The sequence below is a fragment of the Zea mays genome, chromosome 3 (assembly GCF_902167145.1).
Source record: "Zea mays cultivar B73 chromosome 3, Zm-B73-REFERENCE-NAM-5.0, whole genome shotgun sequence".
Taxonomy (NCBI): Eukaryota; Viridiplantae; Streptophyta; class Magnoliopsida; order Poales; family Poaceae; genus Zea; species Zea mays.
In genome coordinates this window covers 1,379,765-1,403,680 of record NC_050098.1, presented here as the reverse complement: position 1 = coordinate 1,403,680, position 23,916 = coordinate 1,379,765, and the positions used below count along the sequence as shown (strand labels likewise).

The window sequence follows — 23,916 nt, the reverse complement described above, 5'->3', positions numbered from 1 at the left end:
CCGGCGTGTACGAAACACGTAAGGAATCCGTTACTACTGCCACCTCATCTTTTAAAAAATATCTCAAAATAGTGCCAAAAAAATTAAAATATTACTTGCTTCGTTTCTAAACTAGTATTTATTTTAGCAATTTATTTCTATGTCTATATTCAACAAACGTAGACACATATATAGAACACATACAACAAATATTGTATGAATCTACCAAAATGACAAAACAAATTTTATTATAGAATGGAGGGAGTGTTTAGAACATTAAAAACAAATTGAGCTCTAACAGGTAAGCCATAAATTATATATTTTAAAAAGTAAATTACATTATCAAGAGATAAAATGTTAAGAATTGTGTAGAAAATAAGAGTAGGGCACTCATCTGGAATATATATTTGGGTCACTTCATCATATGTCCTATATTTCTTTAAATTAAAATTTATAAAATAAAACACTTGGAGCTATTTTTTTATGAGTTAAGCATTATATTTTAAGATAAGAACCACAAGATCATCAGAGTTTTGTTTGGTGTATGATGTAAGCCATCTTGTTCGTGTTCTGGATTGTAAAATCCACTGAGCACGGCAACCTGACCAAGCGGTCACTCACAGCTCGGCCACCTCATGCATATCAAATGTTTATCCACAGATAATAAAAATATATATTAGTAAATAATAGGCCATATATATCAAATGTTCGACTCATGAACCCAGCAGACGATCATTTAATTCCTCCAATAATTGCAAAGCAAACTACAACACTTGACATATAGTGACGACTTGCTCATCAACCAATCTGAGCAGGCATTCCACTCCACTAGTCCACTTCAATTGATGTTCATATCCTCAGCACCAGCCCCGTCTCCGTCTGCAGTCACTATTATGTTAAAAAGGATACAGAGAACCTTTCTTTCTTTCTTTATTTTTTAACATTGGAAGACTTTATTTTTTATATAACAAACAAACAAACTCCGAGGACCATACATACAAAGAAGTAGAGAACTAACCACCGCTTACATAAGCTTAGCTCTGCTTTTCATGTGCACAAGGACCATAACCAAAAAGCCAAATAAAAGTACATACCCTCGTTTTCTGACGAAGTGTAAATAGGGCGCCTTGCACGTTGTTGCTGTTGTTGGCGTGTTGGCTGAAACAATAAACCAGAAAGAGAGAAAGCAAAATAAAATAAGAGACCATGGGTACATCACATATAACTAGCAGAGTGGTACCTGAAGCTTGGGCCTAAGTGCCTCCAGCGGTCCTTTTGGTTTGGCAACACCTTGCTGTACATAACCAATCAAAGTGTCATGCATGCATGCAAGTTCCAAACCTCAACTCGCTAGATTAAACGTACTGAGGCCACACAAATTAAAGAGAAGAATACCTTCCCTAGAGCCCAGTCAGCAGAATCAAAGTAGGCCCGCTCATGATCCTACAGTTACAGAAGAGAATTTTAACACTGGTGACAGACAGCACTTCCCACCCTTAGGGCTGATTTGATTTGGTGAACAGGGAATTGGAGCAAGGAACCTTTGAGATGAGTGGGGGCTTTTTGGGCATTAGTCCTCCAAACTTCTTCTTGATTGCTTCTTCCTGCACACAGGAACATTATTACAATCTATCATGCCACTCTTAATTAGAGCAATTTGGATGAGTGCCATTGAAATGGCTGTACGTAATAATACTGTATGATCTCCAGGACTAGTGCTGAAAAATAACCTGTTGCTGTGCTGAGGGCATAGAATTGTCTTCAGTTTGGTCCATAGGTTGAGGATTTCCATCAAGTGCAGCAGGCACATTGGAGTCCTTCACCTCCGACATGATGCTATTTTTTTGTCTGTTTGTTAGCTGTATATTAGTCAGATGGGAAACAAGAAAAGCCAATGTCAGCGTTCAGATGTAAAAAGGCATGCATCATCATGGGTAAAAAGGCAGACTAATATGTTCGTGTTCTTTAGGTGCTGAACAAATTACTCCACCATCACCAGTAGCAGTAGCTGATAATGTTTTTGCTTGCTGTTTCTGAATTTTGGTGTGATGACTTTTTCTTTTTTCCCGGGAGTAGTGAAGAAACAGATCATGTATGATTTATTTGGTCTACCCCCCACCCTCAGGACTCAGGTTGTGTGCTGCATTGGTTATCATCATTAAGAAAGCCATGGCCATGTGATGGATGTCTGAAGGAGCTGTGTGTGTGATGTTCACTCCAGTGGCGGACCCAAAGGGTATATGGATAGGCCTCCGACTACCCTAAAATTTAGTCTAAAAACATACTACATTTGAGTGTTTAGATCCATAGAAACAGATCTATGCAGCTTACAATCCTATTATGAGACATTTTGATTATTTTCTAATAATGTTCCGATGATGTACCGAACGGACGAAAATTAGATATATGTAGTACCAAATTATACACAATATATATTCTCGACTGCCCTGGGTCCGTGACTGTGTTCACTCATCAGTTAGTACGATCGAGAGAAGGAACAGAGTAACAAGTAGTAAAGGAAACCGGCCAGTATGACATGGCTTCGACTTGGAACATGCATGTGAAGTTGCCTGTTTTTGCTGAATGTGGAAAAGGGAGAGGCAGAAAGAGTTTGGTTAGCTAAAACAAGGGGATCCAATCCGATCCATATGGATGTGCACGCATGCCTACATAGGTTAAATTAAACAAGGGGACCCATCCAATTGCGGTTGGGTTTGGGTGTCCACAGCGAAATCGTTGGTTCTCTGTATACTCCCATAGCGTGGACTCCAAGCCAAGGAGCAGAGCAATCCATCCATCCATTCGCATGATTGAAATCGGAGATGTGAAAAGGGCTTGGTCATACACTAACACTAATGGAAGCAAAGCAAGCAGCAAGCAGAGGTAGGGTGGTTGCTTACCAGAGCAGAGCAAGGAGAAGCGGAGGGGACGGGATGCTTCTGCTGCGATGAGGAATCGAGTCCAGTACGGAGCAACCAAGGCGGCACTCAACTCTCAGCACGGGGATTCTAAATTCGAAAGGAGAATTGAGGACGACGAGGCGGCGGCCTGGTGGTGGTGGTGGTGGAAGAGAAGGGGAAGGGGAAGGGTGATTTGGATGGATCGGCGGTCGGGTCCGGATCTGGATGAAGAGGGGAGGAAAGAGACCACGCACGCAGGAGCAGAGCAGAGCGTAGAGCGTGTGGGGGTGGGGCCCGCCTACCCTACCTCCGGTTCCGTTCGGCCGGCCCTCTCCTCTCTTCTGTCTTGTCTCCGCTCGGCACTGCACATGGCTGGCATCGGTTGCACATGCGTATGCTTCTTCTCCAACTAATATAAAGGGACCCACACGGTTTCAGTCTACTACCGTCCCAAAATAGTACACATCTAACTTATCAAATTTATCGATTGTTAGCTTATTTTTAAATTAAACCACAATAAATAGAAAAATAGAGAGAATTTAATTCCATCTCTTATTTTAAACTATAAGAAAAAGAAATGTAATTTACCATACAAAACAGCGTGCGGCATCGCTGTGGATATTGTTGGCTTGGCACTCAGAGACACTTACTCGGCTTTATTTGCTCATGATTAATCTGAGAATGACAAATTTATGAATGATTGCTGCCTTGCATCACTTTGTTCATTTGCGATCACACCATATCCTCGAATACAAAATCACATGCATGCATCTCCAAATGTTATCATGCATATCAACTGGATGGAACAAGAGACACTTCTACTAGGACGCAACTAGGGATAGCAATAGGAAATTCCCCACGGGGGAATCAGGTCCCTATTGTCATCTCTAGACACAACACAGCACAGCATACACAGGGATTATATTTCCTTTCATCGACCGATCTCTGCTACAAAAGAGCATCAGACAGACATCAGTAGTAGGTGCAGGATCCATAGCTGGGATCGGACTGCACCACGAGCGCCGAGTTGTTGAAGTAGCAGTTCCAGGGGTGCCTGCCATTGGCGGCATAGTAGAGGTTCATGGCGACGGCGGCGCGCGACACCAGGTTGTCCGGGTAGTAGCACGGCCCGCCCTTCTGGATCACGCCGCAGCTCACCTGGGAGCACGCGTAGTTGAGGTTCAGAGACAGGATATCGTTGGACGCCGACGGCTTGGCAACGCACCACGTTTTCTGTGCAGCAGCAGCAGCAACACTTCCTACAAAACAGCTTTCATTCCTTCTTCTTCTTGTTCCAATCAACAACAGTTGACACACAGCACGGCAATCTTAAGAATGAAATGGAACAAGGAGAAGAGCATAGGAAAAAGGTATACCTGAGACGAAGTAGAGGAGCACAAGCCCCAGGGAGAGGATCAGTAGCCGACCACCTCTTGCCATCTTGCCCTTGTTCTGCAGCAAGCTAGAGCTGACAGTGCACTCCTTGTCGTGGAGACAGATCACCGAGATCAGACGGAGTACTCTGCCTGCACTGCACTGCAGGTTCTCTGGTTTATAAAGGGAAGGGAACAACACTCACTGGAATGGACCTTGGGTGGGGACTGGACTTAAATAGGTGACACTCTGCGTTGCTTTGCATTGCTTGCTGGACGGTCATGCCACACTCATGTGCACCACACAGACTCTCTGGCTTCAACCCAAGGCAACCTACCATGTGCTCGTGCTTCAGTTCCATAGCCAATATTGCTGCCCATTTTGTTCTGCTCTTTGCATCTCTCCCTCTCAAGTCTGTCTCTCAACTCCCATTTCTCACCTCACCTCATCACAAAGCTTAAGTGTCCTCATTCCCATGTATGCTAGTCAAAAGGGCAAAACAGGTGTTATGCAATGGGGGATAAAAGACACTTCTCCTCCTGCTCACGATTCTTCCAAACGTGAGTTTACTTCCCTATCTTTTTATGCCCAGCAGAGACCATATCTGTTCTCTTTAGTACCCATAAGAGATCCTCTGTATTTACTCATGGCTCTACATGCTCCATACCAAAACCAAACAAAAAGTCATGATGATTACCGAATCATACATTACTCTTCCCATGTGGTGTTCCATAACCACCAATTAGGTAGATCCTACCACCTGCTGCCCATAAAAGATGTTGAATGCATATACCTTGCTTGCTTTGTTCCTCCTCCTTGTCTATACACCTTTTCTATCTGTCTTTTGCCCTTTGCTCTTGCTCTTATTCCCATCCACATTTGTCCCCTTGCCCTGCAAAACTAAATTTCCCCACTTTGCATGGAAAGATTGAATATATATATATATATATATATATATATATATATATATATATATATATATATATATATATATATATATATATATATATATATATATATATATTCAACATTTGGAAACCATGGTTCTGAAAGAAAGAAAAGCGGGTTATATAAAAACTTCATGTCAACCTATGTTTTCTGGTCGCTCGACCAGCTAGTCGAACTGGGGGACCGACCAGCGACTAATCTCGATTAGTCGTCGACTAGGTCCGACTAATCGAGCTCTGGTCGACCTGGTCGTTTACTGGTCGTCCTGTTCATCCAGGAGACCAGGACCTATGTATATACTATATAATATATATTATTATACTATTATACTATATAGTAAATAATTATATAACTATATAGTATATATGAACTTCATATACTATATTATGAAGGATAGGGTAAACATGACATGAATTCAGCAATACTGAAAAGTGAAAACAGCAGAGAAACACTTCTAGTTATTAATACTACAAGTCCCAGATACCAGTACCACACAACACACATTAATACTACAAGTCCAAAAAAATCTAGGTCCTAAACCTAGTCGCCCAGAACCGGCTAATCGAGCGACTAATCGGCCCTAATCGTCGACTAGTCGGACGACCAGGGCGACCAGGTACTCTAGTCGAGTCGGCTGCCTAATCGAGCTCTGCTAACCGACTAGCCCGACTAATCGCGACTAATCGCGATTAGTCGGACGACTTGAAAACACAGATGTCAACACCAATCAAGATCAGTAGAGGCAAACACAAAAGAGATCCATGTCACACGATACTTCTCAACTGAAAAAAAAACCAGTGTGCCACAAGCAACACCAAACACATGATGGCTATCTATAGGCCAGACCATCTAGTATATTTCATTATCTTTGGGCAGTTGGGCCTTACCATGACAGCAAACACCAATAGCCTACCATTGCCTACTTGCTTACGGATTACGCAGGTTGCTTCTGAGTTCTAACAGAAATATTTTGTTAACAAAGGCAATACCAGTAGTCTCAGGTTCTTTGCCTACAAAAAGTGCCATCCAATCCCAAACAGTCAGCAGAAGCAATGTTAGGCAGGTGGCTTCTAAGTTCTAACAGAAATATTTGGTTAACAAAGGCAATATACTAGTCTCAGGCTCTTTGCCCACAAAAAGTGCCATCCAATCCCAAACATTCAGCAGAAGCAATGTTAGATGCTGTACGCAAGGTAGCTTAAGTTCAGAGCTATCTCCGCCTGGATCAAGGAGAAAATTAGACAAAACAAACTCACCTTTAGATGCCATTACAAGACAAAGTGCATGCCGACAGAACATCATAAAGAGCTTAAAGCTCAACTCACAGAAATGATAGCCATACACTGGAGATGCCCTAAGGAGGCAGCAACGGTGGTTGTGATGTACATTCTTCAGCCACACTAATGTCAGTATTGCTTCCATATGTGAGCATGTAACAAACAGGCAAATGAGTAACTAAACTACCAAAGCATTATCTCTTTGACTTCAAATTGTCAGTGCACACTTCGATTCATTTAATCTTGTAATGCAGACAGCGTTACAAAAGTGAATGCCAGCTAACAGATTAGCTTGTCATCCCTTTACACAAGGATATATTACAATACTGTAATCCAGCATTGGATGGCAAAGCTTCAGAGTGGCCAGACATATAGAAAAGTTTACATCAATACACATAAACATCTTCTTCATGCTACAATGTGACTGTTCATGGAAGAAACAAACACCTTCCACAATACATATCACACCAACAGTTAAACATAACATCTAAATGTATTACTTCTGTAAGCACCCCAAGCAGTAAATCAACCACTACACATGATGTCTGCCTGAGACCTACATGCATTCAACTTTCATATGATCATATCGAATCGGTGATTCTTATGCACAACCTTCTGTATCGATACAATGATGAGATAAATGCAGAATTAGCCACAACTACAAAATATAAAAAAAGATACAGTGAAATAAAATATAAACATACATGTATAATTGTCACCCAGATGCCTAAAACACATGGAATTGGAAACTACAATAACTTTTAGAAGCATAAGCATTCTGCAACCTACAGTTGACGACAAGGGGCATGTTATCAGAAGAAAGAACGCTATTTCTTTCAGATTTGCATCCATGGGTCTTCATATGGAAAAATACAGAAAGAGATAAATTATGGGCAGCAACACTCACTTGGATGTGTGTAGAATGTTATATCCTCCATCAACCAAACACAATGGATTGATATGCCTATCTTCTAGATCCATTCCTTTTGAGGACATCTTTGCTAGTTTTTTGTGCAAGTGTTTAACAGTTTTGACTTGAAATCAAAGAACAAAATGCAATGTTATCGAAAACAAAGAAGAAACACAGCTGTTATGTACATATATACCTGCATTCACAGATATAACATAAGGTGCTCTCCTCGTACACACATGGGAGATGAGAGAAAATACGTAGACAAAAGCGGCAGCAACAACTTGTTGATAAGGAAGACAAAACAAGCTCCTGCCATTCTTCAATTCAGTGAGAAGATTTCACACTTCTCGCTAATAACGGGTCAGATTACATGAGGGTCTGGAGAAGGAGGGAAAACACAGCTACAGTTGTTCTTCACTCACTAGACACGAGTAATACAACATTCTGGCAGTGAAGCCCCAAATACCTGGGCTAGCGCTGTCTTCTGCCTTTTGTTCAGCCTAGAGAATTCTTGGCCCCTGCGGTTGTGACCATTCAATAGTTTGCGCCCGTCATCTACTGCTTTCCTTCTCAGCGAGCACAGCTGTGCCGATGCCTCTGCCGTAACAGTGCCATCAGCTTCAGCTTCCGCTTCATCTGCTCCCCAGTCCAACTCGTCATCATCAGTCATGCCCTTTGATGGCTCATGTGTTGTTGATTCATGGGGTTCATGGCTTCCATCTTTGGTAGGCACATAGTCTGTGTCGCTGCTTGTGCCCCACCATTTCATAGTTTCACAAGACAAGCCAGATGACGGGAATCCGTACTTGAAATCATCCATATAGCAAGGGATGGCCTTGGCTTGGCTATGGGTCAAACTTAGTGATGCGTTATGTTTACCTGTTGGTGGCGAAACTGAAAACTGTCCTGCCTTAGAATTGCCCTGTTGAGACTTTGCCGCTCCTTGGGAAGTGCTTGATGACCTATATACAAACATGTCCAGTGCAGTCCAAGTGTGAGATGAATTTCCTTTTTTCTTTCCCTTTTCCAGGAGAGAAGAAGGCACACGAATCGTCTATCAAGGGAAAACATCACTCACACTACTGATGGGCCTGATGCACTGGGAGCCTTTTGTTTCGCGATTTTTGATACCTCAAGGAGTTCGTTGGCTTTGTCGCTATCAGGACCTTTTGTGTCATCCCCAGCTTTCCCAGAAACAAGCTGCAAGAGTAAAACTTCAAATGACCAGACGGACTAAGAAATCAAAGCAGAGGTATTAATAAGTTGTATGGACCAACACAAGTTTCTTTAGAGCGGATAGACGCGAGATAACGTACATGGGGGCTGGCCTTGAGTTATCCCCAGATGAGATTTTAAGACGTGTCCAACACGGGACTACTTGATTCAAAATATCGTGTGCTTACTATAGTATGACAAGAAGATTTTGCAGGCGTAGGAGCACACACTTGTGAGATAGGACATAGGGGTATGAATTCCACATGGAATATACCTTAATATATATGAGATTTTAAGACATGTCCAACATGGAACTACTTGATTCAAAATATCATGTGCTTAGTATGGCAAGAAGATTTTGCATGTGTAGGCATGGTAAGCACACACTTGTGAGATAGGACATAGAGGTATGAATTCCAGCTGGAATATACCTTACGATATGGCCACCTAACAATCCCGTGGGTGCGGCAGATCCTCTTCAAGACACTGGTGCAGACTCCTGCAGATGAGAGGGACGAGCATGCGGGGTGAATGGAATTGGAAGAAGCAGCGCTCAAGAGACAGGCACAGGCATGAATTTATTATTATACGTACCGAGGATGGAGGCCGCCTCAGCGATGGGGAGGGAGAAGAGCTTGGAGATCTCCTCATAGGACAGCGAGACCCTGGTGGGCTTCTGCTGCGTCGCCGGTTGCTCCGCCGGGGCGTCGGAAGCCATGGGAAGGAAAGGGTGGTGGCTTGGATTTGAAGCGGGAAGCAACGAATCGAAGGAGAGGAGGCGGAGCGGGGGGATCCGACCGCGACCGGCCCGGCGGCGATGACTCCAGTCGCCCGATCTGTCGTGCTCGTGCCGTGCGTGTCGGATTTGGGGAAGGGGTGTATGACGGGCAGGTGGGCCGTGGAATACTATATTATGTGCCGTGACTGGGCCAGGCCCAACTGTACTATTAGTTTCAAAGAGTTTCCAAGTCATCAATCAATCAGGTAGGCAAATCAAGTCATTTCAAGCAACATCAAATATTTTAAATATCAATTATAATTATTAAATATATACTTAATTATTCATATGTATAATTAGTTTTATAATTAAACTATATTTAATATCCGTAATTATTATTGAAACATTCGATATTACGGGAGCTAAGCTTTAGATGGGCACCCCCAGCTTGTCCGTTTAAACTCTAGCTAGCTAGCTGTGTAGCTGGCATACGGAAGGAAATTTATGTAAATCAATTTGATTAAATTCGCCAGAGATGGAATGGAAGGTATTAATTGGCGCCAAGCTGCTGCTGCTTCTTTTTCCGGCACACTGCCGCCCAGCCGCACGCCCGGTGGTGTCCATGCACATCCTTCCCGGCCTCATCCCCCTTGGCCAACGGCAGCCTGTCAAGCGCCGCCGCCACAAACGTGGCCACCATCACCACCACCGGCCCCGCGGCCACCAGCCCTCCCAGCGCAACGCCGCCACCCAGCACGCTGCCCCGCGGCCCGGCCATAAACACCGCCGTTCCCGTGGCTGCCACCGACCCGGGCCCCGGGAATGGGAAGAAGCAGCCGGACAGGCTCAGTATCTCCATGGTGCCGCGGAGCACCAGCGCGGGCTCCCGGAGCACCACGTCTGTGACGTGCCCGGCCGCGCCCAGCACCATCGCACCGCACCGCCCACGCCGCGCGAACGCCGAGACGCACGACAGCACGTCGCGCCCCGCGGGCACCTCCACCAAGTGGGCACGCATCGCGCTGGGGCACTCGTGCGCTATCACCACAGGCGGCTTCCTGTTCTGCTTGGAGTTGGAGCACGACGCGGGCCGGCGAGGGAGCTGGTGCCCCGCCCGCGCACTCGCAGGCGCAGCCGACGACATGGCAAACAACGGTGAGATAATCTGCACTTGTTGGTTTGGCTTTTAAGTAATGGCTCTACCTGTCTGTTATCAAGACAAATAAGCGTGACGAATTATTTTAAGTAGGTAGGTAGGTGCTGCTCTAGCATCCTAACAAGCTCCCAACTGTTACGGCGGTGTGGATTACTGATTTTCTGTTCGGTTTATAGGACTAATTTTTAGTCCATCTATTTTATTCTATTTTAGTATCTAAATTGCTAAATACGGATACGGAAACTAAAGTTTTCGTATTTGGCAATTTAAAGACTAAAATAACATAAAATGGAGAGATTATAAATTAGTTCATAGAAACCAAATACCTCATAAGGCTCTATTTGTTTACCCTCAAGATTATATAATTTAGCTTAAATAAGTTGAGAGATAAATAAATAACACGGATTATTAAGTGAATTATGTAATCTAGATATATCTAGATTATGATAATCCGTAAACAGGTCAATATGTGCTTATATAATCTATAAGCTAGATTATATAACCCTAGAATAAAATAAACAGAGCCTAAGGCATCTCACGCAGAAGCTTTTAGCGTTTTTCGGTAGTTTCTCGTAGAGGAACGCAGAGAACTAGGAGGATCTCGGGTTATGGGTTTAGAATAAATTAAATTTATTTTTGGTACCAAAATATGAACTTTTGAAGAAAAAAATATTTCTATAAACTCCCGAGAACCTCTAGGTTTTATACATTTTCCCTTTTTATGGTTTTTTGAAATTAAAAATTCCAAACGAAATAATCAAAATTTAGCGCCGAGTTTCAATTTCGTTGTGTAACGGTAACGGGAAAAAGTAGCAGTTTTCACTTAAAACCGTTCGGGATTTACAGCCTTGGGACCGACTCATCTACATGCTGGCCCGTAGACTCAATAGGAAACCATTAGCATCTTGATCCGTCAAACATCTAAGCTCTTCATAGTTTTGAATCTCTAGATCGCTGTTAAGTAGAATCAAGCATTGCCTAAGGACCTTCTTAAGGGAAACCATGAAGTGCTCTTAAAGTTTTACCTCTAATGTTGTGCGCTTTCTTGCAAAGTGCACCCATTGATTGTGCCCCCCCCCTCCCGGAGTATCATGACAAAAATGTCTAAGCCCGATCATTTAATGTGAGAGACTTAGTATTACATCAAATCTCTACTACTCTATAAGGACCCAATAAGGGCGTCCACATTTCATCGTGCCCCCGCCTGGCTCCGCCCCCGCGATACCCTAGCCGCCAAACCGCGCCTGCTCCCCCACGCGATGGCCGCTCATCCCGCCGCCGTGCCCACCGCGGCCACCACCGCGGTTTTGCCCGCGCACTCGCCTCCCTCCACGGTTGCGCCCCGCCGTCCCCTGCGCGACGCTCGACTGCCCACGCCCCGTTCCCCGTCCACGCACCCTCGACCCCAAACCCCGCCTCCCCCTCCACGCCCCGTCCAACCGGCCTCGATGCCCGCGCCTGACCCCGTGATCCCGGCCCTTGCTCCGGTGTGCTCAACCCCTAGGGGCGATGTCCATAGGGGCGGGGCCCACTCTGCGCACACATCGTCGAGGCACACGCCTGCCCGGCTTCGTCGTCCACACCCTGCTCAACCAAACCTAGCTGCACTTCCTCCTCAAGGTCTCAGTGCCTCGGCTCATGGTTGCCCTCGGAGCCTGCAGCCGAGGATGCCACATCCGCCATGCCGGACTCATGGAAGACGGCCGACATCGACGAGGCCATGAGCTGGCTCATCCTCCCCGTGCGTTGTGTATCCTCCTCGCGGGACCTCGTCTTCTCTGTGAAGAAGATGGATGCGACTCCTCAACGCCACGTGGCACGGGTGGTTGAGTGCATCCACTCGGCTGTCCTCGCTCGACCCACCGTCGTCGCGCGTCGCCGTCTTTGGCTTCTGCAGGCTCTTTGGCGGCGACGACAAGGGAAGGAATGGCAGTTGCTTCCAAAGCCAAGGGATGTGCCACTGATCTCGTTCGTACCTCCTGCTCCAGGTACCGGCGACGGTTGAGTTTATTTGGCAGTAACATCCTGTTAGTTTTCACCCCTTCTCGTGATTTGTTGTTAGCAGGTGCTTATGGCTGAGGTTAAGCGCAACCATGGAGGAGGGATGCGATGTGACGAGGTATGGAACGGGGAGCAGCCGAAGCAGAGATTGGATCAAAGAGATTTAGACGTACAAGAAGTTGTGAAGTTGGTACATGCCAATATTTGTTTTCAATTTTTTTTTGTGATTACAAAAACTTGCATGTCCATTTTTCCCTTGAGCCTCCATCGTTTTATTCTTTCACCAGTACAACATATCTCCATTTTCTGCCTCTGAATAATCATTATGATATAGGTCGTTGAAACTCTTAGGGGGTTTGTTACTTGCGAGTTGCGATGGGCGTTCATGAACACACCTTGTCATTGGAAAAACACGCAGGACTATGAATTTCTGTATTGCTCTGTGCTCTAGGTTGTATCCTTTTAATGCAATCTAGGTATGTATCCTTATCTTTTGTTAACCAAATGACCAGCTTGCTTTAACCTATAACGAAATATGGTATCTATTCTTGATAGAAATCTGGTGGGAATTAAATATGGTGTTTTCACCCTCATATATTGTGATTTTCCCATTTTATGGTTATTTAACTATTTTAAAACTTCATATGCTCCTTGCAGTGATTGGATAATTTCCACAAACTGGCTAAAAGAAAGCGTCCGAGAAGGGCTCACCTCCCGCTCCATCTCCTCCGTTGCCTCCTCGCGCTCTGCAGCGGCGTCTCGATCCCCGAGGTCGTCGCCTTCTTCAACCACATTACCCCTTCCATTGCTAATTAGCTCCCTGTTAGTGAGAATGGTGATATGTCTATCAGAATCCTATGTGCTTCTGAGCTCATTGGTTCAGTTATTGGGAAAAGTGGGGCTAATGTTAGGCGGGTAGAGGAGCAGACTGGTGCTCGCATTAAAGTTCAAGAGATTGACAAAGATGCTTCTGGAGAAAGGCTGATCATTGTTTCATCTAACGAGGTAACAATGCAGCTGGTTTCGAGTTGCCAACCACTTTCTTGCACCAATACTCACAATTTTATCTCCTTCTCATTCATCCAGATACCAACTGAACCAATATCCCCAACAATTGAGGCACTCATTTTGCTCCATGATAAAGTAAGTGCACCCTCTGAGAAACACCATTCAAGTACAACTGTACAAGGCTTGTTGTACCATCAAACAAAGTTGGTTGTATTCTTGGGGAAGGTGGGCAGGTGATTACTGAAATGAGAAGACGAACTGGGGCTGAAATTCGAGTTTACTGGAAGGCAGATAAACCAAAATACTTGTCTTTTGGTGATGAACTTGTGCAGGTGACTTAATATTTGCTAACAGCATCAACATATTTCTATATGTTTTTATTATCTAGACCATTTATTTGTTAACTTTTGTTGTACCTGTATATTTGTTCCAAGCTTTCAGGTTGCAGGGCCTCCAGCTATTGCAAGAGGAGCCCTCACAGAGATTGGTTCAAGGCTTAGAACTAGGACTTTGAGAGATACAAGTACTGCCAATAATCCTCCACCTTTTGCCCCTTCCGATGATCCTCCTGGAATTCTGAACAAAGTGTATATGAATATTCTGCTCGCCTCTCCTCTCCTAAAGGCCATTTTAAAGGACGCGACTGCAGTATAGTCATGCTTCACTTTAACCTTAACTATCTGAATTTATATTGCCTATAGCTGGCTGGGAAAAAAAGGCATGGGTATTTATTTGTGAAGTTGTGACTATCTGACCATTCCAAGTAGTTGTTTACCTGAGAAAATCTTGGATGAGGACAACTATGTTTTATGTACTAATAATAGCCAGCAAACTCTGTTATCGTTAAAGTCACTATTTGTTGTACTTTGCTATTGTTCTCCAACCGTTTATTTAAAAGCATTCTTTTTTTAGCACCTGTATATACCATTGTTCTTCTGGCATAATATGTCTTGATGTCTAACAGTAAATCTGTTTATTTCTTTAACTAGGTTTGAATTTTCTATATGACTTCCTTTTTTGCAGGCACAAGTGGTCTTTTGAATGGTGGAAACACCAAAAACTGTATGTAAACTAATTTCTTGATCTTCTCTTAACATAAATATCTGGCCTGCTAATCAACAATATAATTTTTTTGTCACATGCCTTCTGTTCTACAGACACAGGCTTTGGACATGGTCCAACCCATAACAGTGCCAACAACACCTTCCTCAGTCAAAACTACTGCACCAAATCATGTCAGCTTGCCCCCGCCCCCATTACCTGCTAACCAGCAGAGTGTTGCTCAACTTTCTGCCCCGTTTCTACTCCTCTTGACCGGCATTAATTTCGCGCTACTATCTACCTTGATTTACTAGCAAGACATTAACCTTTGTATTAATTTTGGAACTGGGTAATGTGAATTTGGGTGTCAAAATTCAGATTCTGAAGTTGCTCATTTCCTGGAAACAATATTTGTTCATTTTTATTTTTTTAATTATCACAACCACTATGATCTACTCCCTCTGTTACAGAGTTTAAGATGTTTTTTCCTTAAGTCAAACTATGTATTACCAGAAAACTAAGCAAATTGGCAATCAAACTAACTAATTAGTGAGGGGTAAGTTAGTCTAATTGCCAGACTCCTTATTTGGTTCTAAAATTGCATGGATGCCTTGTATTTCAGGATGCATGGAGTGTTTTTTGTTGTAGTTATCTATTCTATCTGATAGCTACTTGTGCCATTCTCTCAAAAGGAACAACGTTTCTTTCTATAATAGAGAATATGATGAGCGTTTTACTATTGGAACTTCATATGCTACCTTTTTCAGTGTCATTTCTATCTTTGCATATTTTCAAATTACATGTCATCCTACAGTAGTGGATGCTTCATCATAACTGATCAGTTAAATTATCTAAAACAAGTAGCTAAATATAATTAGTAGTAAAAATTACAGATTTAAGGGTTTAGAAGTAACATGTATTTGGTGTTAGTGTTAGTTTTTTACACATGTGAAAGCTATTTGCTTGAGTACATAGATCTCTGTAGATGATAAAATAATACTAGGCTTGATAGTATTGTCCATCATTTGCTTCAGTACATAAATAATACTAGGGTTTATAGGCGTGATTGGTGCAAGGTGATTCTTCTCTGCGACGGCAACACCACCAGCTCCTAGGAGGTGTTGCGGCTCCTCTGCAACTGCACATATCTTGGTTAGCTGAGGTTGATAGATGGTGTGGTGTTCACCATGAAGAGCCTACAAGGAGCTCAAGATCTTGTAAAAGGTAAGTCCCCCTGTTTCTTCACTAACCAAAAAACGCTAATCCCTAAGGCTTGCTGTCCTATTGATGGTTGGTCTAATACCATTACAATTGTGTGTTTCTTACTGGAATAATATGGTTTTGAAGAATGTTTTGTGTTGATATCCATTTTTTGGGATAGAAAATAAAATAACATGCTTAAAAGTTTATAATCAAACAAATGCATACACTGGTGTAATTGTTCTCTTCCAAATTATGATTCACAATGCATACATTGGTGTAATTGTTTTCTTCCAAATTATGATTCACAATGGTAGCTCCTGCTCCCAGACTCACTTCTGTCACCAACAGCATACCTTAGCTCCTGCTCCCAGACTCACCATTACTTTTTTATTAGCCGTCGTCCATTCAGGCTGCTCCGCATTATGAAATGCAAGAAGGTGACGATGCTTTTGGTCTGGACCTAGCTCGAGCTTTGGATGGTAAACGAGTGTATATATATGGTTTAGTTTTAGTTATAGTAAACTATTGTTGCTCTTCGAACCGAGATTATTGTGCCATTTGTCAGGTTCTGGTGGTGCAGCCGAAATAGCATGTTTTTTAAGTGTTTGCCGTTAGTATTTAGAAGACAATGCCAGGCCTACTGCTTTTCTTTATTTCCAAGAGGGAGACGAAGCAGATGGGTTCTTGTCTTCACTTCCCTTTTCCATACGCGGCAGAGCTACTGCAAGGTACACATTTTAGTTGGTCGGTTCTCCAATGATAGCCCAAAAACCAAATCAACAACTCCACTGTGAACTCTGCAACCAAGTTCATCAGACACTCCTCCCCTCCCCTATACAACCCACCTTTTAACCAACTCTCGAAAATGGATTCATTTGTCAATAAGAGGAGATAATATGAATGCTTGTGTGCAACATCTGGCTGACGTATCCATACTCTTCAAATGTGCAACTTAATCAATCATTCAGATGATAGATACTATATTTAAGATGTCACTCTGTGGGCTAAAAAGCTTCGAACCACTGATTAGAAAACAGCAATCCCTCCAGTCTAAGTACTTATCACCATTCACTTTCTGTGTTCTTCAAGTTCTAACTCTGACCATTATTTTTTTCTTATAATAGTATGAGTTATAATCTCTAATACGCATGGTATTATGAAGATAGCTTTCAAGAAAAAAATACACATATGGTTTTTATGTTGCCAAACTAAATATTCTGATCAGCCTCCAGTTTAAGTACTTGTCACCTTTCACTTTCTGTGTTCTTCAAGTTCTAACTTTGACCATTATTTTTTTCTTATAGTAGTATGAGTTATAATCTCTAATACACATGGTATTATGAAGATAGCTTTCAAGAAAAATACACATATGGTTTTTATGTTGCCAAACTAAATATTCTGAAAACTATTGGCAACATAAAATTTAATAGTTTGACCATATTTTGGCAAAAGCCTCAAGTATTTGTAACTGGAGGAAGTTGTATCTAGCTAGAAAGATGAAATTGGGGATGAGCACTTGTACTCCAAATTTACTGAGCTTGCTGGGCGTAACTCAAGCAAGTAGCAGTAACACTTCCTTCTTACAAAAAAAATAAATAGCGAATTTATTTTCTTTTTTTAACACAATAGTTAAAATATATATTCTGCAACACATAGGTAGCAGTAACACTCTTCTTATGTCCCAAACATATGGGATAGTGAGGTCAGGCGGTACCAAATAGTGATAACGGCTCTGCATTTCTACATTGGGAAATTCAAATTGAATTATTGTACATGACTACATGTTTCAAGTACAAGAGGTCTAGGTTGTCAACGAATCGAAGGACTGAATCGTACGTATGCTGGTGTACAATATGATACTACAGTTAGAGGTGATCATTCTTTTTGTATCTCAAGCTCGTCTATCAAAATGATTGATTGTGAAACTAAGACGACGAAATATTTACCACTGTAATTTACATAAGATGATTGTTTAACAGAATTCCTTACATATGAGATTGCGCCATCAGTAAGTAATACCCTTCTATTATCATAATGAATGTCACTTGACAACATTCTCTTTTAGTCGCCTGTACAGTACAATACACTGTACATGGATCTTTGCTTCAGTACATAGATCTTTGCTTCAGTACACTGTACATAGATCTTTGCTTCAGTACACAGTACTGTTGGCTGCTAAATTGTGGCTATTTTTGTCCAATTTCATGGCCAAATTTTGATGACGCTTTGTCATTCTTCGAACATATACTTCATAATGTATCTGCAATTCAGATTTCTAAAGCATTGTGTGTGGCACAAAACTGCATGGATATAATTCAGTTACTATCTGCATTTGTTGCTCCATTCAGAAAATTAGGTATGTTGGCCTACTCATAATTGCCATCGCCACATATTCCTTGGTAAAACTCTCATCTTGATTGGTTTGGAGTTGTGTTATGTGTATTTGTAAAATTCTCATCTTAATTGTCACTGCCAGATAGTGTATTTTAAGTTATGTTGTGTAGATTTACTTGAGTTATTAACTGCGCTCAGAACTACCTCCTGTTATGGCAAACTTCTGTCTTCCTGGAGTGCTGGATATTAGAACCACCATGATAACTCATTTCTTCTTAGAACCATGTCTTATTACTATGGATGCACATACTTGTGTTTGGGTCTTCTGAAGGTATCCTTTTCTTTTCATTGAAGTTGTTGAATTGAGAAAAGGTTGTTGCTAGATGTTAACTCCGAGATTCATGGCATATAAAATTCAGCGTCCTTTTGTACTCACCTCAGGCAACTATTTTATTCGTCGTAGTGGGATGTCAACATTACTGATTTTGCAGTCATAGAGGGACCTTTATGATGTAAGCTACAAACACGACTACTTATTGTTTTAAGGCAACGACTGCTATGCAAGCAGTCCTTTACAAGCGTGCAAGTGTACAAATAGATTTTACTTATAATGTGTTGCATAATAGGACTAAGCTTTAGGGGCGTGTTTTTGTACCAACGGTAGTAATTGGTTAGTATCTGATGATCTTCATGAGAAATATGACATCATTATATGGTTGTATTTGGTAGCACCTGATGTAATTTTTTTGAATTGGCCAAGTAGCGTGGTCTCGTGCCCATAATAGAATAGTGACACTTAGTTGATGTTTTGTTATTCTTTTTCAGATGTGAAGACCAAGTAGGAGAACAACTCATGGGGCGTAAGCAGATTTTCTAGAAGAGGAGAGTAGCACTTGATGACCTCGATAGGTTCAAAGTCATGCTGGCAAAGGTCAAGGTCAAGAACCTCGCTATCAAATGTTTAGTTCGTGTTGGCACTGTTTATATTGCTCCCTCACACCTTTTTCTTTATGTAAACAGAGGGGTGGTGTTATCAGGCAAGAGCTCTCAAAGTTGAAGCAGGCGCCCATGGCTTAATGGTTATCTTTTAATGGATGTCATGTTAGAGTTTTTGGTTCTAAGTTGGATCAGCAGTTCGATTGAGTGTCGATAAAGACAGAAGTACTAATATGTTCCCTGTGAATACATTTCAAACTTTATCAAGCATGGGTGTGCTCTAGATATTTTATCGTGAATGATATATAATATATAAGGTAGCTTGCGTCAAATGCGTGATCTGTACCATTTTTGTTTTGTTTAAACATTGGCATAATCTATTTTGCGATATTGTCAAGGTTGATATATTTTTTTGGGATTATAACACGTGGAAATGTAGCTATTTGTGTGAGAAGACGTGTGATCGACTCTTTTTTTATATAGATAGCATTGAGATCAACCGTTTGTATATATCTTGTCATAACATTTTTACTTCGTAGCAACGCACGAGCGTTCACCTATTTGTATATAAGTTATCATGATATTTATAAGTTACCGTTGCAACGCACGGGCACTCACCTAGTATCACTATAAGAGCACATACAATGATATAGACAACTGTCGTCTCTAAGTGTATTGAAGGTCGCACACAGACAGTAAAAAAGACAGCTCATACAACACTATGTCGGTAAGACTGTCTATGTACTATTTAATTCATAAAAAGCCTTTATTGATCTGTATTGATCAAGTATACATTGGATCTTTGTAGCTATTTTGCTGCATGTTTAAGAGCTCATCAAGATACTCAATTAAGACATGATTTATATAAACATAATATAATTTATAATTATATCATTTGATACCCGAATCATGAAATGGCATTGCAAAATAGGAAACAATTAGTATGAATACATAGCTTCATGTCAATCTAATTTTGATTGTTTCCATAGCGTTGCCATATGTGTTCAACCAAATCTGTCCTAAGCTGAGTATGAGTTGAGCGAGCACGGAGAGCAGTGTTTCTCTGTAGCACCTCCACGAAGCAGGGGTCAGGATTGTCACTAGTACGCACTTCAGGTGGTAGCACAATAGTTGGACTTGGATTCTCGTTCAAGTCCAACGGAATTGTAACCGATTCTTTTTCATCTTCGACTATCATATTATGAAGTATAACACAAGCTTGCATTATGTTCACAACATCCTTCCTCTTCCATAAACGTGCTGGTCGGCGAACAATATCAAAACGAGATTGTAGCACACCGAACGCGCATTCTACATCTTTCCTTGTAGATTCTTGACGTAGTGCAAATAATTTGTCTTTTTCTAACTGAGGAAGATGTATAGTCTTCACGAAGACTGCCCACTCTGGATATATCCTATCGGCAAGATAATATGGAGTTTCATATTGATTCCTGTTGGGGGTATGCTTCGTAGCCGAAGATCCTAAAGAAATAAACACCTTCGGCAGATCCTCTCCAAAGCAGCGCCGAAGCTATCGACTATAAAGCTTCGGCACAGTGACATGTCTCAAGACGAAGTGGTGAACCGTCTTAAAGATGAAATGACTTAAAGACCCATGATATTCTGTGTCATTATTGTAGTTCATTGTAAAGGGCACAAATGTAATTATACACAGGCTGCGCCCTGTGCCTATAAATAGGTGAACAGTACCCCTGTACTGTTCACGCTCTCCTGTAATCACGCATTGGGCATTTTCTTTTGCTTCACGCTGGTATTTTTGCTTTTCTTCAAGTCGAAGGTATATTTGTAATTTGTTATCATTTTTATAATAATGAAATAGAAATGAGTTAATAATAATAATGTGTTTATATTATTTTTTCATATTTTACAAACCCTTCTTCATTATTTGTTGCGATTATGAAGGTATGTCCTTCATAACCTTCGTCCGGAATCCATTATATCCCAAGGGAAATAATGCTTCGGAGGACGAAGGACTATAACATTTAACAATTTCTGTGTTGCCTTGTTCTTAATTTATAGCAGTCAAGAACAAGTCCCCAACAATTCCCCATTAACAGTGTAATGTACCTTTGGAGCTTCTCCTCTTAGCACGTTGATGAACAGTGTAGACTTATTCAATACATTAATGTCATTTGAGATCCGGCAGTATAAAAAAAAGCATGCCATATGCGAAGATCTCGTGATGCAACTGCTTCAAGAATCATAGTAGGAACACCTTTGTCACCACGTGTAAACATGCCAGCCCAACCTTTTGGGCAATTCTTCCAAGCCCAATGCATACAGTCAATGCTTCCTATCATCCCTGGAAAACCACGAGACTCATTTTGTTGAAGTATATTTTCTAGCTCGTCGCTCCTTGGAGGATGCAAGTACTCTGGACCAAAGCATTCTATCACCCCTTTGGCAAAATTTCCCAAACACTCTAAAGCCGTGCTTGTACCAATCTTCAAAACTTCATCAAGTTGATCAGTTGAGCTGCCATATGCAAGCATCCGAATTGCCGCAGTACACTTTTGGAGTGGTGAGTGGCCATCTTTACTAGTGACATCTGCTCGTTGTGTAAAATAAGAGGACCACTCACCAAGTTTTTCCACAATGCGAAGAAAAAGCGGCCTTCTCATACGGAACCTCCTACGGAACATCTCGTCGGTGTAGATAGGATTTGCAGAGAAATAATTTGCTACAAGATCATCATGTGCACCTTGTCGATTCCTTGGAATAACTCTCCTGATTTCGGAGAGGCGTCTGCGGCGAGGTGGATTCGATGCTTCTCCATCGATTGCAGCCTTCAAATTCTCTTCGATCTTCCTTCCAAATTCATCTAATATTTCATCCTCGGCAAGGAAATCTTCTAACGTGTAAACTTCACTGGGATCCAACTCGAAAGGATCAAACTCTCCCTCTGGTTCGTTTGACATTGTGGATGGAGTGACTAACCTGCTAACACCCTGCAACAATTTATACATGAGCATATCCTCATGCACACGCAAAACTGATGTTGTCCACAAGACACGCACATGACACGCAAAACAGTTTCAGACTCATGCACACGCACATCAGTTTCAGACTCAGGCACACGCACATCAAATCACCTTCGCTTGTCGATGAGTCGCAGCCGCATCGTACAATGGCGATTTTACCGACGATAAGGCATGGGAGCACGAGCCGTCACTGTCGCCTTGCGAGACGACGAAAGCGATCTCTCCCTTCATTTAATCCCTTCCACGTCAGGTTATTTTGCTGAGATGGCAGTATACAGACGACAAAGTTAATGCCGCTGTACATGCCCTAAGGCTTCACAGGTTGTCAATCCCGGTGGGAGGGTCCATTCAATTTGTCTAGGGTCATTGGACCCAAATCTTACATGCTCATCATAGAGGATGGGGCAGATGTTCTAAATCATAGAGTATTAAGCATCTCCTTAAGTTTTATCCTTAGATTCCCATAAAGCCGAGTAAACTAGTCACTCTTAGGGTTTTGCTACTCGACATACAACAAGATGTTGTCTGTGTCTATGTCACTATATAATCCACCCTTTAAACTTTGCAAAACCCACTCAACCAAATCACCCCACATCTATAACCTCTACTAAATCCACCAAATAAATTGCACCAAGACTTAACACGCCAGCAAACTCAACGATTCAGATTGCTGAATAACTCCCTCTCCCTTACTCAAATACAATAGACAATATTATTTGGATCATCCCTCATCCCTCCTCTCCTCCTCCTCCCCCTCCCCCACGACCCCACTTCCCCATCCTCCTCCTTCCCCCGTGATGTGACAGGGATTGTGCCGCACGCTGCTCCTGCCTCACGCGGGGCCCATGCCCGCCGAGCTTGCCGCTCACCACCACTTCCTCAACCTCTACCCGTTCCTCTGCTCGTGGGCGTCGCCGCTAACCAGTCCGTGCTGGAGGCCATGGAGTCGAAGAAGATGGTGTACGTCGTCGACCTTAGCAGCGCCAATGCCGCGTAGTGCTCGAGCTACTCCACCTGCTGGCCACGTGGCCCGATGTAACGCCCTGAATTTGGGGGTAGAATTTTTTCTTCTTTTCTCTCACCAAATTCGGCCGTTACTCTCTTTTCTCTTTCCCGTTTTGCTCCTTCTTCCCAATTTCAAACCAGTATAGCAACAAGTGCCCGTGTCATGTATAAACCAAAACCTAAGTATCATGGGTGTTGCATCATGCCGAAACACATTTCTTTGTCTGATGTTGAGTGTTCATCCCGTTCCGTTCCGGATTTCGGTTCGCGATTTAATTCCGTTTAGTGGTCCGCGCACGTCGTGGGTTTTCAATCCGCGAAGTGGCTCGACCCAGCCCAGCCCAGCCCAGCCCCGCCCGGTCCGGTCCGGCCCGGCCCTGCGCGCCCCTGGCGCCCACACCCCCCCATGCGCCCCCCTTTCCTCCCTCTCTCATTTGGATCTCCCGCGCAACAACCTCTCCTCTCCCTCTTCCACCTCTCTTTCCCCGTGGTGCCCTAGGAATTGGAGACGGCGATCACCGGATTTTGGACCCCGAGGTGAGCTCCCCTCCCCTCCCCTTCTTCTCTCTCTCTCCCTCCTCTTCTTCCTCCCCACGCGCGCCCCCCTTTTCTTCCCTGCTCGCGCGCGCCCCTGCCCGCCCCTGCTCGCCGGCGGCGCGGCGCCCCCCGCCCCTGCCCGGCCCCGCGCGGCGGCGCCCGCCCTCCCCCGGCCGCGGCGGCGCTCGCCCGCCCCTCCCCCGGCCGCGGCGGCGTCCGCCCGCCCCTCCCCTCGCGCGCGGCGGCGGCGCCCGCCCCTCCCCTGGCCGCGGCGGCGTCCGCCCGCCCCTCCCCTCGCGCGCGCGGCGCCCGCCCCTCCCCTCGCGCGCGGTGGCGGCGCCCGCCCCCACCCCGGCCCGGCGCGGCAGC

At 43.3% G+C, this 23,916-nt stretch overlaps 5 protein-coding genes across 5 annotated transcripts; 1 reads left to right on the top strand and 4 right to left on the bottom strand.

Annotated features, from left to right (window-relative positions):
- Positions 1-524: 524 nt before the first annotated feature.
- LOC100282125 (uncharacterized) lies at positions 525-3,265 on the bottom strand. Its single transcript, NM_001155038.2, has 7 exons — positions 2,880-3,265; positions 1,710-1,838; positions 1,521-1,583; positions 1,375-1,422; positions 1,220-1,273; positions 1,074-1,137; positions 525-858 (listed from the first exon to the last, which is right to left on the bottom strand). The coding sequence occupies exons 2-7, from the start codon at positions 1,809-1,811 to the stop codon at positions 818-820; spliced, it is 372 nt and encodes a 123-aa protein (NP_001148510.1). The 5' UTR covers positions 1,812-1,838; positions 2,880-3,265; the 3' UTR covers positions 525-817.
- A 307-nt stretch (positions 3,266-3,572) lies between these two features.
- LOC103649530 (glucan endo-1,3-beta-D-glucosidase-like) lies at positions 3,573-4,458 on the bottom strand. Its single transcript, NM_001329109.1, has 2 exons — positions 4,256-4,458; positions 3,573-4,138 (listed from the first exon to the last, which is right to left on the bottom strand). Exons 1-2 carry the CDS (start codon positions 4,317-4,319, stop codon positions 3,852-3,854), a joined length of 351 nt encoding a protein of 116 aa, NP_001316038.1. The 5' UTR covers positions 4,320-4,458; the 3' UTR covers positions 3,573-3,851.
- Positions 4,459-7,545: 3,087 nt separating this feature from the next.
- LOC100272390 (uncharacterized) lies at positions 7,546-9,471 on the bottom strand. The gene is made up of 4 exons (NM_001146870.1): positions 9,201-9,471; positions 9,038-9,105; positions 8,470-8,591; positions 7,546-8,353 (listed from the first exon to the last, which is right to left on the bottom strand). Exons 1-4 carry the CDS (start codon positions 9,322-9,324, stop codon positions 7,813-7,815), a joined length of 855 nt encoding a protein of 284 aa, NP_001140342.1. The 5' UTR covers positions 9,325-9,471; the 3' UTR covers positions 7,546-7,812.
- Positions 9,472-9,680: 209 nt separating this feature from the next.
- LOC100284015 (uncharacterized) lies at positions 9,681-10,512 on the bottom strand. Its single transcript, NM_001156913.2, has one exon. The coding sequence runs from the start codon at positions 10,466-10,468 to the stop codon at positions 9,875-9,877; it is 594 nt and encodes a 197-aa protein (NP_001150385.1). The 5' UTR covers positions 10,469-10,512; the 3' UTR covers positions 9,681-9,874.
- A 2,626-nt stretch (positions 10,513-13,138) lies between these two features.
- Positions 13,139-14,143, top strand: LOC118476830 (KH domain-containing protein At4g18375-like). The gene is made up of 4 exons (XM_035966605.1): positions 13,139-13,486; positions 13,568-13,624; positions 13,723-13,821; positions 13,931-14,143. Exons 1-4 carry the CDS (start codon positions 13,322-13,324, stop codon positions 14,141-14,143), a joined length of 534 nt encoding a protein of 177 aa, XP_035822498.1. The 5' UTR covers positions 13,139-13,321.
- The last annotated feature ends 9,773 nt before the right edge of the window (positions 14,144-23,916 follow it).

What these genes read in the sequence shown, in the direction of transcription:
- LOC100282125 (NM_001155038.2), bottom strand. Translation starts at nt 1,811, where the DNA reads ATGTCGGAGGTGAAGGACTCCAATGTGCCTGCTGCACTTGATGGAAAT. An exon ending in CTGACTGGGCTCTAGGGAAG is followed by an intron (nt 1,274 to 1,374) that starts GTATTCTTCTCT and finishes GGTTATGTACAG; the next exon opens with CAAGGTGTTGCCAAACCAAA. An exon ending in CACTTCGTCAGAAAACGAGG is followed by an intron (nt 859 to 1,073) that starts GTATGTACTTTT and finishes TAGTGACTGCAG; the next exon opens with ACGGAGACGGGGCTGGTGCT.
- LOC103649530 (NM_001329109.1), bottom strand. Translation starts at nt 4,319, where the DNA reads ATGGCAAGAGGTGGTCGGCTACTGATCCTCTCCCTGGGGCTTGTGCTC. An exon ending in GCTCCTCTACTTCGTCTCAG is followed by an intron (nt 4,139 to 4,255) that starts GTATACCTTTTT and finishes GCTGTTTTGTAG; the next exon opens with GAAGTGTTGCTGCTGCTGCT.
- LOC100272390 (NM_001146870.1), bottom strand. Translation starts at nt 9,324, where the DNA reads ATGGCTTCCGACGCCCCGGCGGAGCAACCGGCGACGCAGCAGAAGCCC. An exon ending in TGAGGCGGCCTCCATCCTCG is followed by an intron (nt 9,106 to 9,200) that starts GTACGTATAATA and finishes TCTCATCTGCAG; the next exon opens with GAGTCTGCACCAGTGTCTTG. An exon ending in GCATCAGGCCCATCAGTAGT is followed by an intron (nt 8,354 to 8,469) that starts GTGAGTGATGTT and finishes GTTTGTATATAG; the next exon opens with GTCATCAAGCACTTCCCAAG.
- LOC100284015 (NM_001156913.2), bottom strand. Translation starts at nt 10,468, where the DNA reads ATGTCGTCGGCTGCGCCTGCGAGTGCGCGGGCGGGGCACCAGCTCCCT.
- LOC118476830 (XM_035966605.1), top strand. Translation starts at nt 13,322, where the DNA reads ATGTCTATCAGAATCCTATGTGCTTCTGAGCTCATTGGTTCAGTTATT. An exon ending in TCATTGTTTCATCTAACGAG is followed by an intron (nt 13,487 to 13,567) that starts GTAACAATGCAG and finishes TCATTCATCCAG; the next exon opens with ATACCAACTGAACCAATATC. An exon ending in TTGGTGATGAACTTGTGCAG is followed by an intron (nt 13,822 to 13,930) that starts GTGACTTAATAT and finishes CCAAGCTTTCAG; the next exon opens with GTTGCAGGGCCTCCAGCTAT.